Raw genomic sequence first — 16955 nt, forward strand, 5'->3', positions numbered from 1 at the left:
CACAGCAGGCTCGGTATGAGAAGCCTGTCCATAGCCTTCCTCTCATGGGCAACGTGACCTGATTTTGCTGTGTGATTCACTAGGACAGCAACAACAACTAACAATGTCCCTCATGTTTCTAATCTGTTTTTTGCAGTCCTTTTCTTTGAGGAGATTGTTAAATGCTGGTTCCCAGTGTTGGCAAGATGGGAGTGTGGGATTTATTGTAGGGTGTCTGAGTATTTGAATGCTGGCTAGAATGCATGGTGCCCGACTCACTGTCGTTTTCTGTTGATTCTACAGAACTCCCTCGAAGGTTTTCTAACTGAATAGCTGGTGGAAATGTTTGTAAGGTCTGTTAAAATGTTTCCTTTACTATTACACGTAGTTGCAGAGGGAGTGTTACAGCTCCAAGCAGACGTGGCTGTTTGCCTGTCCCAACGTGGACAGTACAACCTCTGTTACGCTGATGATTTCACAAAACTTTCTCTTCAAAACTTTATTGCTTACAGCCCTGGGCTTAAGTTAAGCAAACAACTTGTGCTTTCATTGGGTGTTTTGTCTTTTGTTTGCTGTTTAATGACATTTCAGCCGAGGGATCTGTGCAGTGCAGCCAGCAATTCAGCAATGTGCTGTTGGGTCACAGAGAGCTCTGTGCCTGTGGCACTCTGGCACTTGGCACTGCTGGATCCAGAGCCAGCCAGAGTCTGAAGAATTCAAGTGTTGTACTTGTAAGCTCTTGTCAAAGGATCTTCCCTCAGTAAAATCAGATACTAGCAAGTAATTGAACTGTTCCTCAAGATTTCTAATCTAAATGGACTCCTTAAGCTCTCTTGGCATTTGACTTTGCAAAATGTCATGTTCTACTCATTTTTTTTATTTGACTTCCTGAAATCTCCGTTTTCAGAGGCTGCAATTTGGGTTTGATCTCTGCTCAAAACCACTGTTTAAATGAAGGGCCTTAAATTATTGAAATTGTGGGAGGAAAGCATTTTATATTCTCTTTAGGCATATGTTCAACTGAACCTATATCAGATTTAAAATGGAATCATCTTGACACAAATGAGGCGACCCTCTCAAATGTGTGTATTTCACTGCTGGCAGAAATAGCCATAGCATATTTGGGGGGAATTGGGGGTTTTTTAGGTGCTAGAATTAATAATCTTCTGTCATACTGAATATCCTGATCTGTGTTGCCTCTTAAGCTGCTCTGATCTTTGACAATTTTTTTTTATTTTTTTATTTAACTTCAGAAGGGCTTGTTGGGTTTCCTACCTCACTGTCATGAACTCATTTTTCTAAACTATAAGTAGTGTTTGATGTGAGGTAACTGCTCTAAAATCCAACTGTCTGGTTGGCTACAGCTGAGCTTAATGATCTTGGTGTAGGAAATAGGTGGGGGTAGGTGTCAGTTTGTAGAATCATAGAATTGTTTAGGTTGGAAAAGATCTCCAAGACTGAGTTCCACTGTTCCCCCAGCACTGCCAAATCCACCACTAAACCATGCCCCTTTGGACATGTCTTATGGACATTTGCCTCTTGCATTTTAAACATATCCAGTGTATATTGTCTTACACAGGAGTTTTAGCAAACTCACAATCACCTAATAAAGGATCAAAAACTAAACCTCTTTAAAGAGAAACAGATCCAGAATATAAGATGTGGGGGTTTTAACCCTTAGTCTGGCATTCCTCCACGTTGTAGCAGATGCCCAGACTTGCAGGCTGTTTGCTATGTGGCGTTTAGCGTTTTCACCCCAAATTCCCCATGGAAAAGGAGAACTTTGTAGCACCAGCTTTCCTGTGAGAAGCTGCTTTGGACAAATTGGTGCTGCTGTGCTGAAGGAGGAGGTACTGAAAGAGCTCCTGTATTTAATTCTGGCTGTTCTGTGAGTGCAGGGCTGACAGATGCCCTGATCGTGAAGAACATCTTAACTCACTGTAGTTGAGGATGGGTTGTATGTGTGGGGATGGAGAGGGAAGTAGCTGTAGTTGTTCCTCTGCATCAGGCACTATTTGGTGCTTTGAATCAATTCAAGGCAACTGTCTTGGGACCACCTTAAAGATAATCTACCCACCAGCCTTCCTCTGAAGGTCCGGTGAGCTGGTTTTGCTAGTGCTTGGGAAGGAATGGTGGTCTGTGGGATGGCACAGTTTGGAAGCACTTGAGCCCTATAGACCCACCTGCAAGCAAGAAGAACATGGGCTCCTCAAACACTTCATGCTGGTGCTTTTTTTCCCCATTGCCCCCATGGCAAAGCTGCCTGCTGGTGATGTTTTATCCTGCAAAATTCCCCTCCGTGTGTGCTGACCCAAAACCTGCAGCCAGTTTAGAAGGCTGCAACCTTTTTGTAAGTTTGTGTTTGCTGCAGGCTCAACTGCGAAGACTTACTGCAGGCCTGGAAGTTCAAGTACACAAGTAAAAGAGTACCCTGGAGGATTTTCTATGCCTGTGCTTGTTGCCCAAGCAGGGAAGCTGTTCCAGATGGTTGTATCTTGCACAGCTCTCCTGAGATCTGATCATGTGGCTGATGCTGCCGTGAGGTCAGTGTGTCAAATTGGGAAGGAGGTGGGGGGGCAAGGAGGCTTGCATGAGGATGATCAGACTCTCCTCCCTCAAGCTTTCATCGTGAAGGGGGTTCTCCCTGACTGGCACCAGGGTAAATGCAGTTGGCATCAGCTAGAGGTGAGTGTTCACCTTCCAAGCTGGCGTCAGGAGTGGCAGTGGGGTTCTTGGCATCTCAAATGTCCCTGTCCTTTGTGAATTGTCTAATGCCCTGTTGTGAAACCAAGGTGGAGCCAGGAGGAATGAGAAGCCAACCACAATCTTTCAACTGGAGCTGGAGCACAGGTTCAGCACTGCCCTTCCCATCCCCTCCTGTTTGTGTGCCTGGACAGCAGTGCTCTCCTTGCTCTCCTGCCTCTGTTGGGATTGTATCCTGGTAACATCGCTCGTGGTGAGGTGCAGAAAACTCCCTGCAGTCCTTTGAGGGCTGTAGCTCTGGAAATTATGAACAAAACTCACCCCCAGGTACAGTTCTCCGTCAGAAAAACCTTATATGCAGCTGTTCCCTAGAGTACATGTGTTCTTGATAGTGTTGTTTGTCTTGACCTCTTTATCGCTGCTTTTGTGAGATTTCAAGTAGTTTCTACTTAATTTGATACAAAAGAAAAGTGTTGATATAAAGTGCTGGACCTAGTTAGTGTTTGTTTTACAAATGGGTAATTAAGGTTTAAAAGGTGATCTGATTGATTGCTTTGGGAATTAAATCTGGGCCATGTTTCCACCAAGGCAATTTTTGCTTGTACGTGACAATAAAGGAGTACATTACATGTTCCTGGGTAAGATAGTGTGAGACTTAGAAAGGCAAAGCTTGTGTGGTTGCTGCGTGCTGCTTCTGTAAACAGTCTTTTATCCCCTTCCTTCTAGAGGAATGGTGATGTACCTACTTGTGGTTCAACAAAATCCGTCTCTGGAAAAAGAGGTAATTAATAAAATGCAGAGCTTAACTTTAATAATAAAGTATAAACCAATTGGAATGTAAAATACAACCGGTATTTATGGTTTCTTGGGACTGATTTTCCACTCTTTCTGTGTAGTAAAACTTCCATACTATAAAATTAATAAACTTTAGCTGTTCTGTGTTATCTTGAAGTTGGCAGTCATGTGGTACAGTAGCATGATAGGTGATCCTTGTCTGTCACAGAAAGGCTCATAATGAGCTTGCTGAGGGGTTTCTATATGTCTTAATAGTCAAACTTCAGCAAATATTGTCCATATTTAGAAGGAGAAGGTGAGATCAAACAGAATCAATAGCAAACCTGTAGATCAGGTTGCAATATTTCATCACTCCCTTTATTTTATACTTGTGTAAACTGCTGTGCTTTCCGGTCAGAGTTTTTTGTAGACACAGGCATGCTGTAATTCACCACTTCTTTTCTGAGCTGAAATGTTCTGTGTTTGGTTCCCACTTGAGTGTGACAGAGGGGGAGGTTGCTGTAGCCAAGATCCCTTTGCTGTATGGAGGAAAGGCTACGCCTTCACTTGAGTTTGAATGACACAACAACCAAGTAAACACAAAGCACAGCCAAGACAAATTCTAACTTAAATGTTCTTTAAATTTTTAAAAGTTGTTTTTTTAAATTCTAGTTAAAACCCTTTAAGTTCAGTTATACCAAAATCAATTAAACAGGCAGGATTGTTTTAAGTGACTGGTTTCATGTTTCTGAGATGACCACATTAACTGTTTTTGCTGTTGGTCTGGAAATAGAAAGGAATGCAGGAAAATACCGGGTTGGTTTAGAGGCAGAGCAGGTTGCTGAGGTGAGGGTGGGTGACTGACGTCGCTCTTACTTGTGCTGCCATTGTGTTGCAATGCCTGTGGGTTTGGCCTTCAGCTTCTGCATTTGGTTTGATTTATGTACGTGACTTTCTGAAAGCTGGAGTCCCTGGAAGGTTGCTGTGCCCTGGAGATATCTTTGGGGACGGAAAGGGCAATTCTTCGGCCCCTTCCCAACATTTTGAGCTGATAATCCAGCCTCATTCTGTGGGAGAAAGCCCAGAGCATTTGTTGGGGCAGAAAGCCCGAAGTGCTGTAAAATCAAATTTTACCTCCTGAGGAGTTTTGCTGTGGGCTCTGGGAGGACACCTTCCCCAGCCTTACAGTGACCTGCCCTGTGTTTCAGAGCCACTGCTGTCTCACAGAGTTGGGCAGGGACTTGTCTTTCTCCACCCTTGTGCATCCAAATCCACTAGATGAGCTCCAACAGAGATGCAGTGTTTGTACCATTTGATCTTGGTGCTCTGTAACAGCAGCACGGGTTCTTCCATACTGCACGCAGCAAAATTCTCTGTGAGGTGTCTAGTGTTGGAGTTTGGCTACTTGAACTCAACTATCAACCCCTAAACCCCAGCAGCCCCCACTAGTCCCACATACAGAGCCCCCTAAACATCAGCCTCATGTCTCTGCACTGTTCCCCTCTGAAACGCCCCAAACCCACTCTCAGCCCTGCTGGATCCTTTCCCAGCCCCTCAGCTCTTGCTCTTGCTTCCCAACAGAGCCCTGCCATCCATGTGGTGCCTGCACTGGCTGCACACGGAGACATGTCTGCATCTCTGCCGTGGCACTGCTCGTCGTTATGGCTGTTGTGGGCTTGGGGGTGGCACTGGGACTCCTGCCACGGGCACCAGGTTGTATCCCAAGACTCGTTATTTTCTTGGTAAGGGAGGCAGAAATGATGCTGCATGAGAACAGCCCTCATGTCCATCACCATGTGTGAAAGTGGTGCTTTCCAGTGCAGACCAGGAGGAAGGAAAGGGATGAGCAGGGTGGTTTGGGGCTGTGTCAGCCTTGCAGAGCCCCAGCAGCCCCCAGCCCTTCCTCAGCTCCACTGTCCTGCTCCATAGGGCTGGGATAACTCTGGGTGGCACCATCATCCTTCAGACTATTGATTGGTATGGTCTTCACACTCTTCCATGAACCCACCAGAGATTAATCCTGGCCCCTGGCTATTTCCAGAACAATAAATGAGTTTCAGAAATCCCCCTTTATTCCCCTTGAGCTTTTCCTCATATCTTAAAAATGCTGGAAAGTAAAGGATTTCTTGCTTTCCCCTCAGTGAACCGCTTCTGCACAGCCCCCAATAACCGGACAGGCTTCTTGTGTGATGACAGAGTGACCTGCATCCCATCCAGCTGGGTCTGTGACAGAGTCAGCAACTGCAGGAACGGAGAGGACGAGCAGGAGAAGCTCTGTGGTGAGTGGTTTGGTTGTGACCATCCCCCCTGCACTAGTCTTCCTGTTGTGAGACAGAGCAGACAGTGTTCTTCTAATCCTGTTCTGTGCTTCTGAGCAGATAAGCCTGGTAGATCCTTTGTAGGGCAGATACTGAGAGATGGCACTGCCCAAAACCCAGTGGGCGTGCCAGGAATCAAAGACTCCAAGCTCCTCTGATCTTCCTAGGGTTTTTTTTTTAAACCATGATGCAGTTTTCCTCCACTGGTAAAGCTTTATGCCTACATGAGTAATTTATTGTCCTGTCACCCTGGGAAAAAAATTATTAAAGCAGAAGCCCGGGGCACTCAGACTCTGCTTCTGGCTCAGCCACAAGCATCCCTGCCCCTCTCCAACCACAGCTTCCCTATCTATGGCATCGTTCATGCCCTGACACTGCACAGGGAAGGACTGACTGACCCCCCCATGACAGCAGCCTTTGGTGGCTGCCATCTCTCTTTTAGCCAGTGTCTGTGCCCAGTGAAGTTATGCATGCCCTGTGTGTCCACTCTGGCAGGTGACTTGCCCCACAGCCTCCCAGGATACCTGGTTTTCCTCTGCAGTAACCCCAGATCCTGGATCTATGCTGATCAGAGATGTAACGGGATGAATGACTGCGGAGACTGCTCTGACGAGTTGGGGAGCTGTAAGTCTCTCTTCTTGGGCAACAGGTCTATTCTGCTGATGGATTGCGGTAGGTTATATAGGTGTGGTGCTCATGGATGCTGCTGGAAATGCCTGGAGGCTGGCATCCTCCACTAAAACACAGAATAGCTGGGATAAGATGTGAGCATGAACCAGGCAGGCTGCATCCCACCAGCTGCCAAGGGTTCTATGTCAAAGCCTGGTGGCAGCCGAGGTGGCAAAGGCTCCATGATTTGCTCCCAGACCCTAAAGTTGCTCCTCCTCCATGGCTTGCTGATGTGGAGCGGTTTCACTGCGATGCATAGGCAGTGACCATTCAAGCTGGCTTTTGGTAGTTGGTCAGTAGATGGGCACGTCTCTGAGCTGGGAAGGGCTGAACCTCAGCAGCTTCAAAGCCGTCTAGATCCCCCTCTTGCTGAAATGAACAGCAGGTTTGTTCCTGAGTCACCTCCCTTGTTTCGAACAACAACAAAAAAGGAATTACAGTTCATTGTTCCTCCCAGGATGGCCTGTCTGCCATGAAGGTCATCACAATGTCACACTCCATGGTTGTCCCCCACAAGTAGCGCAAAGCTGGTGTCTTCTTTGGTGGGTTCACAGTCACAGGCTCATCACCAGTGGCTTTTCTGCTGGGGGGTGATAGGGTTTTACCTGTGTAAAAAAGGAGGGAAGGGGTCAGTGCAGCAGAAGCATTTCAGCATTTCATTTCCCTGTTTTCCATCTTTCCCAGTGGCCTCCTGTCCCCCATGTGGGTGGGAGTGGTGGAGCTGCATCCCTGTGCACTACGAGTACTGCTCCTGCATCCCCAGGAGGCTGTGCCGGGATGGCATCCAGCACTGCCTTGGCTGGTCGGACGAGTACGTCTGCAGGCCATGAAGTCCTGGCACCCCTCAGTGCTGGAGACAGCAGGGTGCTTCCCACACTCACCTCTGAACCTTGCTGTCCTCCTGCTCCGCCACCCACTTGGGAAGCTCCAATCCAAGCAAATCCTCAGGAGCAGCGGAGTGACACTGAACAGGGACCAAGGGCACATGGCAGCCCGTGCTGCAGGCTGGGTACTGACTGTGGGACACCTCCAAGGATTCTCCTGTCATGTGAAGGTGAGCACTTTCTACATGGGCTTCTTCTGCCTTGCACTTGATGCTGTGCAGCTCCTGGGACTCTTCATCGGCTGCTGCCAGCACAGACACGGTGTCTGGGCAGCCCTGGGCCAGGGGTTCCTCCTGTATGGACATGATGCTGCCTCTGCAGGGACAGGCAGGAGGAGAAGCTTCTATTTGCATTCAAAACACATCTGCAGATGGTTTCAGCAGTGGCTTTGAGGTCCATGTGTTGGTGCTCCTGGGACACTTCCTTGGGAATGCTGTGCTGAGGATGACACCCTGGGGAGCTGCTGCTCAGGCCACCTCCTGCTCTCTTCTCAAACCATGAAAGCCAAGTGGAGAGCATAATGGCAGGGAAAACTGAGGTGAAGAGGTTTCAGGGTTTGTGGGGATAAATCACTGTCCCTGTGCCCATGTAGCTGTCCCTGCAAGCCGGGAAAGGGAACCAGCATGTGGATAAACTTTGCTTCTCTCAGGGCTGTGCAGTTTCGGAGCAGCAGCGTAGCAGGTTGAGAACAGCCATGGAGCTGGGAGCTGGGATATGTTTCACCAAAATTGACAAAGAAGGGAGGAAAAAGAAGTCACAGCCTCAGAGCAGAGAGTGGCAGAAAACCAAGTGCTGCTCCCAGGGTGGTGTGGGATGACACCGGATCCGATTGCTGCTTGTTTTGTTCCTCTGCCAGCACTACAGGATCAGGCAGCCAAGCCTTCACAGCAGTCCTCAGGATATAGGTATGGGCATGACACTGAAATTTAAGGAAAATGTGGTCTTCTCTGCTCCTTTGGAAATCTCATCTGTCTCTAAAACATCATCTCTGAGAAAAAACCACATTTACAGTGAGTGCACTTACTTTCTTAGGCCCAAAATAAACATCAGGCAATCTTTTTCCCATCACCACCCTAGGTCACAGATATTTAAAAATAAAACCCTGTTCACTCATTTCCTCTCTGTCCTGTGATCTGCAACTCTGCATGTCACCATAACTCGGATCAACGGTGAAAGTTGCTTCTCATTTGTCGCTGGGATACAGCTGGAGATCTGAGAGATCTTATTTATAAATAGCTTTACAGTATTGTGACTCATACTTAACCTGGAATGAGATGGCAAAACTCTGCATGGGGAGATTTTAAAGCTGCATTTACTAACCTGTCCCTCTCCAGGCCTGGCCAGGGTGGATGGCTGGTTTTTTCTGTGCCTGTAAAATGTTACCCCAGTGCATTCAGTGCTGTGGCTCCGAAGAGAGGTTTGGAGCTTCCAGCCTCAATCAAAGCCTGCAATGGAGGTGCACACATTTACTGGAGAGTCACAAACACCTAATGCCTCGAGAAGCCTGGGCTGAGGTTGGTAAATAAAGTTGGGCTTATTGTAGTTGCTGTTTTTCCTTGTTACCCCAAAGTATGTTCTGAAGCAACCACTGGGGAAGCCTTGCAGCATCTCTTAAGGAGAGCTCAAGGAGGGGTGATTCAGAGGCAGCACTACAGGGACAGCCTCTTCTTCCTGGGGAAGAGGAGCTTCTTTCCCAGGAGGGAGAGAAAAATCTCACCCCTAATGATGGGAACTGTATATGGATAGCACAACAACTGTAGTTATTAAGGATTGAATTAACCAGCTGTTAAAAAAAAAAATACAGGAACCCTTATGCTCAGCTGGTAAAAAAAATTGTGCCTCTCTCCATGGTCAGATTAGCAGATCTCCAGTGGTGAGAGGGCTGGCCAAAAATTCCATGGTGGTCATTGTAGCGGAGGCAGCTTCAGGAGGAGGATTGCACTTGAGCACCACAGCCATCTTCCTCCCTCCTGCTTTCAGTCACAGTCTGTGCCATTGCTTGTCTCAGCAGAGCGCTGATGTAGCCGTCAGTGGGAGCTATTAATAGCCTTGAATTTCTGTGAAGAAAAAAGTAGGGTTTGAATGCAAGTATGCCTGCTTTGTTTGTGTGTAGTCCTTTTTTTGTATATAATCACTTTTTGAGGAAAATTCAGCAATAAGAACAAAGAAAGAAAGGGGTTTTGCTCTTTATGTATTTTTGAGGTGAAGTTCCTTTTCTTGGCTTCTTCATGATTTCCAAGGATGTGCTGAATTTTTTTTGTTGAATTATGGTAAACAACAGTGTAAGATATCCTCTAAATAGGCACTAGTAGAGGAAACCTGGAGTAAATTCTTGGCCATGTAAGGCCTAAGAGCACAATGATGGTTGCAGTGCCCAACTCACGGGCACTGTGCACCTCATCCAGTTTTGACAGAAACACTCAGGGCAGGAATTTAATTATAAACACAGTTACCTGTGGCATTACAGCTGTACAGACCAACACAGAATGGGTCTAAGTATCTAGGGGGTTTACAGCAAATATGTATAATTCATATTGGAATTATAAATGTCCCTGAATGTTTTCAGATGCAGAAATATGGTTAGTGTATTTCAGGCACACTGCATGTGTTTTAAACCACAGAATGCTCTCAAATGTAGTGAATTTGGTTGTAAGAGAGAATATATTACAACTTCAAGGCCTAATCTCTACAGTTCCAGCTTTCATTTCCTGGACTAAAATGAGAAAGGAAGAGGACTTCTGTTGTACTTTGGGCTTCTGCAGTAACTGTTATCAAGGGGTTACAGCCTCTGACCCCTCTGCAGAGGCCTGTGCTTACCCTCGCTGCTCCCTCCCTTTGTCACAGCTCCACCAGCACAGCCTGGTGCTTTCAGGCTGAGGTTTCTGTTCTAGAAGCAGTATTAATACCCCAGGGCTCCTGACAAGCATAGATGAGCTGCAGTGATCTGTCTCCTGTCCCTTGGGAGGCAGGAGAGGAGCAGGGATAGGACCAGCTGTTTTCGTGAATAATACCTATGTCAGAAGAATTGGTTAAGGATGACAACAAAACCTTTATTTGAAAAAATTATTATGTATTGAAAATATACAGTAGTATCACCAACCTTCTTGTCTCTACCCCTCCCCAAGCACAGGTTAACCCACAAGCATGGCACAGCAACCAGATTTAACAGCGCTGGTCTTCTTTGTTACTCCCTCTCAATATGTCTAAATCCTGTCATCAGCAAGAAAACAACAAACAAAAGACCCACTTCTCTCTGACTCAGTAGGTATTTAACAAATCCCAGTCCTCCACAGTGAGGCACAGATGCTTCTGTTTGGAAGTCCTTTCTCTCTCTTGTTCAGCCAAAGCTCTTTTTCTATTGTTCTTTAATTCATGGCTTCCCGCAACCTCCTTTTTCAAAGGTAAATGGCAATTTTGAACTTTTTCCTTATAAAACTGCAAGTTTCCAGATGCTTTTGTTTCTGCTTCCACCTCTGTGCATTTGACTACTTCCTCTATTCTGCGTGTCTTGCCATCTACAAGGAAAAAAAACAATCAAATTTAGATTTTAGGGAAAAACAGAATTATGCTGTAAAATGCACGTTTTGATGCAAAGAGTTTTGGCCAAGCCAACCTGGAATATTGACTGCTGAAATATGCAGAGGGAAAAATAACATATTTTGGACTCAGGATTTTAAGGAGAAAACTCAGTTGTTATATGTTGCCCTAAGCACGCTGCAATGCTGTACTTGAATTACCCAGCAGTCTAACAAATGAAAAAACTCAAGCAGGTTGTAATGCAGTTACACAAATGGAAATGGCTGAAATTGCACACCCAAGATGCTATTTGTACTAAAAAAAAAAAAGAAAATATGGAAACATTCCTTGTAGAAAAGGAAACAAATCCACTCTGTGGTTCCCATGCAGTGACTTACAGAAGCGCAGAGCTGCTGTTCTGGATCTCAGGTTGTCCTGTGGCTTGATGGCTTCCATAACTGCCTGTTCCCATTGCAGAACTGTCTGAAATAACATTGGAAGGAGTTAAAATGTTTCTTGTAAATTTTACAGAAATACCATTGGAAACAACTCCATTCTCTATTCTTTCCTATTCAGCAATTTCATACTCTGTAAGGCAAATTTCTAGAGAGTAAAACAGACTTAGATCCCCCCTTACCTGTTCTGCCCATCCCTCTGTTTTGCAGTTACTATGATCAAATTCTTTCAGAGGCACTTTTGAGTGGACAAGGCCTATCTGCATTTGGATCCGCTTAATAACAGCATCAACATCCTGGGGAAAAGGGAAATAAAGCAGTCAGAGGGCAAGAACATTTATTACACTTGTCCAGTAAACTTAGGTAGATGCTTTTTTACCTTGAGACCTGTGCCAGAAATGTCCAAACAATTCAATTTCTTGAAAGAAAGAAGATATCCAATTCCCACATCTGTGATTTTAGGGTTACCTGTAAGGTCAAGTAAAGTTAACTAAGTTACATGATGTGGAAAAAGGATCAGGATGCCAAGAAAGTATTTGTTCCAAAAGCTAATACTGAAACAAAGGGGGTTGGCCTTTTTCTTTTTTCAGTATGTTTCAAGTCAAAGACTGACTTTTCCCCTCTAATGATCGCAATACAAATATTTACAATACCAAGTCTCAACCTATCAAAAATATTTATGCAAGTAGCAAGTGGCTGAGAGTCCAGGTATGGCCCGTGCCTTCTGGAAAGTTGTTAGTGAAATCTAGAGTTGAGTACTTGGCTCATGGGAACCAACAAATTAATTGTGTTCCTTCAATGCCGAGGAAGGTAAATTCTGTATCAGAAAGGATACAGGGTGCTTCTAATGTGAAACCATGAGGCACTTACAAGACAAGTCTAACACCAGAAGATTCTCCAGCCCCTTTTTCAGCACGCGGACGGGCGCCGTCATCCTGCGAAGGCCAGCATCTGACAGGGAGTTGTCTTTCAGGAGAAGCTGTTTTACACTGGCAGGGGAGATACAAACATGTAGTTTATGGTCAGTATTTTAGATAAATTTGCAAAATGTCCTAAAACTCTGTGTCATCCCGTGCCAACCCTTCAGTCTGCTTTGTTAACGTTAGTAAAGAGCAGTAAGAAAGGAGCCTGGGTTAGTGGGACTAACAAATATCCCTATATTGCCCCTGCTGGCTCAACAGAAGCACTACTTGAGCAGCTATTCCCAGAGCTCCAGTGACAAACTGATCCTAGAGCCAAATATTTGCTAACAGAGACAATAAGGTTCTTTATACCCTGAAGTTCTTTAAACCAAGGCTGCCAAACTAAAATGCACTCAAAACTAAGAAAAAAGCTTGGCAAAATGAGAGAGGGCAGATTTGGTAAGAGATACAGCAACGATTTAAAGAAAATAATGAGGTATTATAACACAGATTAACAAAACTCAGGGAAAAACATCTCACTAAAACATTCTCCAGAGCATTTCAAGACAAAACCTTGATGCAAAATACACGAAAATCTTAGAGTAATACTCCCTAATTAGCAGTCATTCTGCCTATTATTTTCCAAATTTTCCTACTTTTCAATCTTCAGTATCAAACAAAATTTAAAATGTTATTGTATTTAGATGTTAATTAACAAAATATTCAATCTCCTACTTGCAGAAATCTTTTCTCTGGAACACTGGTTTTGTTATAAATTTGGCTGACAAAGTTCTCTCTTAAAAAAGGAAATGAAAGTGTAAAACTGTTCCAAGGTACTGTTTCTACTTGGCCAATGAAAATTATAAAAAGTTGATTTAAAAACATGAGACAGTAAATTATCTTGCATATTTTTAGGCCTTTTTACAATTCAATATGTGCTTTCAATCATGTGCTTTGTTTACAATACAATCTGTATTTTGTTTACCTAAAGAAAAGGTTTTATGAACAACCAAAATCTTCAACCTTACACACTGCAGCCTGTGAAACTTCCCTTTAAAGTCATAGCCTGATTCTTTGAACTGCTTAGTGATAGGAAAGAAAGTGTCATTTTTAGTTCTGTGTCAAGAAATTGGTACCTGGACAGGGCCTCTTTGGTGAGGTGTTCCAGCAGCTCATGTTCATCTCCCAGTTTACAGGAGGAGAGATCCAAACATGTCAGCTCCCGGAAAGATTTAATTTCTTCTAGCTTTTCAGAGATAACCAGGTATCTGCAAAGAGAGGAAAAAAGCTATCAGTGCTCAGGCATGTAAGAAGGCATATCCTCATATGTGACAAGCATAATGCACTTGTTTCTGGTAAGTATCTACGTGAGAATTGACAGAAATTAGCCAGCTGCATTAAGTACCTTTTTATGTGCAGTTGGCACACAACATGTCTGAATTCCCAGTCTTCTCCTTAAATCAGTGTCATGGTTTTGCTTTGATCCAAAATATTGGACTAACAAGACTTCAACTTGCAGACATCACGGTTAGGAACTTCTCTACAGATTACTGTTGTATTATTTCAGAATAATGCAAAATGATATCCCAGTTTATCATAAATAACTTCACAAACTGCTGTCCCTCTGTATCTTGGAAGGGTGTAGACAAACCCACATTCACCCAGGTTTAAAATCCACTGCAAATGTCTCAGGATAGCTTGGCAAATGGCAAAATTTTACTTTTTGTATGTGTCAATAAAAATACTTGACTAGATAAAGTCCAGGACTACCCAGAGCTGTGCCTACACCCCAGGCAGCAGTTACTCAGCGGGTTATTTTTTTAGCTGTGCTGGTTCCCTGATCTGATTCACTCTGCAGCCACGCAAACATCTGCGCTGGAGCTATTCAGTAGGAGGTTTAGAGATGGGAACAAACCACTAAAGAATGGCAGGCATGAGTATGCAGTAATAAGCACGTAGCCGTCAATACCTCCCCTGCAGTTACCTCTTACTGCCCCTGTGGCAAGACAAGCTCCAAATTCACTAATCTCTCCTGAATTTACCTTATATTCCCCTGGGAATACAGACCCCGAGGTCAGCATCTTCACTGCTTAACTGAGGGGTGCTGACTAATTTGATCCCTCAAAGAACACCTCTCTGTCCATGCAAATAAGGGGATCTTAATATCCTCCCAGTGTAAGTTTACCTACTAAAATACCCCCTAAATCCCTGTGCTGTGCAATTTGGCTATGCAGAAAGCAGTACATACAGTCAGAGAACAAACCAGTTCTTGAGAAAGAAGAGTAGTGTCTTTTAGAAATAAAATTCATCAGAAAATGCCTTAATGCCTTACTCCCTGGATTTCAAAGACTCAATACTTAACTCAGCTTTCTGTAATGGCAAAAGATGCCAGAAGTAGCTTAATTTCTGAATTAAACCCATAAAATTATCTGTGCTAGAGATAAAAAGGAAGTAGGTTTAAAGGATGAAACAAAGGATAATTGACTTCTACTCAAACATTCCTACTGTGCTCAGAACACCCTTGGCACTTCAGATGAATATGCCTGTACTTTGATTTTAAACTGGATAAACCATCCCTTTTTCAAGTGTAGAGATGGAAGAGACTGGTTATATTACTGGGAAAGACTTCAGTAGGAGCAAGGCTTTAAAAACATAATCCAGTTTAAAGCTTGGCAAGACTTTCAGTGAAAGACGTGGACATTGTGAAGGCAGAAAAACTAATGCTGGACTCTAAACAGGACCTTGTTAAAGAACACTCAATATGGGGATGGGAATCACAATAAACTAAGGTAAAACCTGCCTGACTTCAAAGCCTGTAACTTACCTACAGATTGTCTTTTTCTGAGCCCCCAGAATGAGAGAGTACAAAAGCTTTATTTACTATAGTAAATAAACCCAGACAGTTTGCAAGGGTGTATTTTATCTGTACAGTCAGCTAAGGAGGTTGAAATGCTTTTAAACAGCAATTACAAAAACATCCCATGAAATGCCTGAGAAGGCATTAAACACATGGATTGCTATGGAAGTGCTGATTATTATTGTTAAAAAATGGTTGCAGGTTTAATCCTCCACTAAGATCCCCTCTTAGTTAACACAGATGTAGTCTGTTGTCTGTTACCTTTGTAATTCTCTGTACATTCTAAGATTTGTACCTTAGAATGAAACCAGCAGCTGCACTTGTAGGAAAGGGATGGCACAAAAAAGCAAGCAGAAGAATCAGATAAGGCTCAGGGCATTTAATTAAAATTGGGTGGTGTTACAAGCCCAAGAGGTATTTTTAATTTAATTTAGGGGAAACTTAGAAGTGTGCTAGCAAAAAGCCCTGACAGATGACAATATTTGTCAGTGAACAGACTTACCTATTCCGCAAACACAATGAACATAGCACCAAACTGCCATAGGCTTCAGTAAACTTCTGCAGAGCTCTCAGTCCCGTCACTGGCTCTGTGAACTTCTGTCTTGCCTCTGCTGCTGAAAAGAGCTTTTCAGCAATCTGCTCTGGGAAACCAATCAACGAGTCAATGTGATCAACATTGTCAGAAATGTAACCCAGCACTAGGCTGAAGAGAGACTTGGCCGAGTAGCGGAGGTTCCCCTCCTTAGTGTACGTGAAGATGAAATGATCAGTCCTCTGCCTCCTTGCCCTATCGTCCTCCCTGTTCATGCAAAGCTCCAATGAAAAACTTCTGGAAAACAGCCTAAAAGGTCTTGTTTTGGGAGTGACATCCTGTATGCCGCCTGCACCCTGATTTACCACATGCAGCTTCCCATTTTCACGCACGTATATTGGCCCAGTATCCAAATGGCTTTCTGAGTGGAGACAGTAAGACATTCCCCTCGACCAGCTCTGCAAAAACAAACCACAGACAGGTGAAGAATAGCCACAGAGGAAAACACGACTCAGGGAAGACCCCAAACCTGGCAGCTCCCCTTAGAGCCCTGAGCACAGCCACGTAGCCCTGCAGTGGCAGGAGGGCAGGCTGTGTGGAGCAGGGGTGTGAGCTGGATGCCATCAAACCACAAACCCCAGCCAAGTGGGAACTGAACCCCGGGCTGGCTGAGAGACCCGGGGATGGATCCCAGCTCCGCACGGGGAGGGGCAGTGGCAGGGGGGCTGTGGCTGTGTAGGAAGTGGCCCCCACAGCCAGGCCTGGCTCTGCTGCAGGAGGGGGGAGGAGGACGATGATGAGGAGGAGGGCACATGTCTGACTGCAGCTGGGCAATGGAGCCTGCTGGAACCTCCCTCCCTGGGAGGGTGGGCATCTCCTGGTGCCCCTTCCCCGGCCGGGGCCGGAGGGTCTGGTTTGTGAGGGTGGGTCCTGGCGAGGGCAGGAGGGCTCTCAGAGCTGCCATGGCGGGGGGTAGGGGAGGGACGGGATCCCCTCAGCTCCTGCCCTGCGGGACTGGGGCTCGGGTCCTGCGGGGCCGGGGGAGATCGGGCACTGCCCGAGGGGGGACAGGGGTGCTGAAGAGATGGGGGGGCTGGGGAGGAGGGACAGGCGATCGGGTCCAACCCGGAGGGGGGTCGAGGGCTGCGCTGGGAAAGGACTGTGAAGGGATCGGGCTCTGCCCGGGGACGAGCGCGCCGTGAGCGGGGGCAGCCCCCAGGGGCGCAAGGGGAGGGGTCCCCACCCGGGCAGCGAGGGGAGAGCCCCGCTCGCCCGCCCTCCCGCCGGGGCCGCCCGCCCGGCCCGCACCTACCTGCCCCGGGAGGGGCCGCCCCGCCAGCCGGGCCGGGGCTCGGCGCTCCCGCCG

The 16955-nt window shown here is 45.7% G+C and overlaps 2 protein-coding genes across 2 annotated transcripts; one reads left to right on the forward strand and one right to left on the reverse strand.

Annotated features, from left to right (window-relative positions):
• Positions 1-91: 91 nt before the first annotated feature.
• On the forward strand, positions 92-14802 carry LDLRAD1 (low density lipoprotein receptor class A domain containing 1). Its single transcript, XM_027698950.1, has 6 exons — positions 92-3463; positions 5038-5169; positions 5598-5735; positions 6270-6398; positions 7128-7865; positions 14792-14802. Exons 2-5 carry the CDS (start codon positions 5118-5120, stop codon positions 7271-7273), a joined length of 465 nt encoding a protein of 154 aa, XP_027554751.1. The 5' UTR covers positions 92-3463; positions 5038-5117; the 3' UTR covers positions 7274-7865; positions 14792-14802.
• LRRC42 (leucine rich repeat containing 42) lies at positions 10357-16949 on the reverse strand. The gene is made up of 8 exons (XM_027698945.1): positions 16902-16949; positions 15560-16047; positions 13337-13468; positions 12169-12287; positions 11678-11766; positions 11481-11594; positions 11242-11326; positions 10357-10842 (listed from the first exon to the last, which is right to left on the reverse strand). The coding sequence occupies exons 2-8, from the start codon at positions 16030-16032 to the stop codon at positions 10586-10588; spliced, it is 1269 nt and encodes a 422-aa protein (XP_027554746.1). The 5' UTR covers positions 16033-16047; positions 16902-16949; the 3' UTR covers positions 10357-10585.
• Between the last annotated feature and the right edge of the window lie 6 nt (positions 16950-16955).

This window comes from Neopelma chrysocephalum, unplaced genomic scaffold (assembly GCF_003984885.1).
Source record: "Neopelma chrysocephalum unplaced genomic scaffold, ASM398488v2 Primary Assembly neopelma1_135, whole genome shotgun sequence".
Taxonomy (NCBI): Eukaryota; Metazoa; Chordata; class Aves; order Passeriformes; family Pipridae; genus Neopelma; species Neopelma chrysocephalum.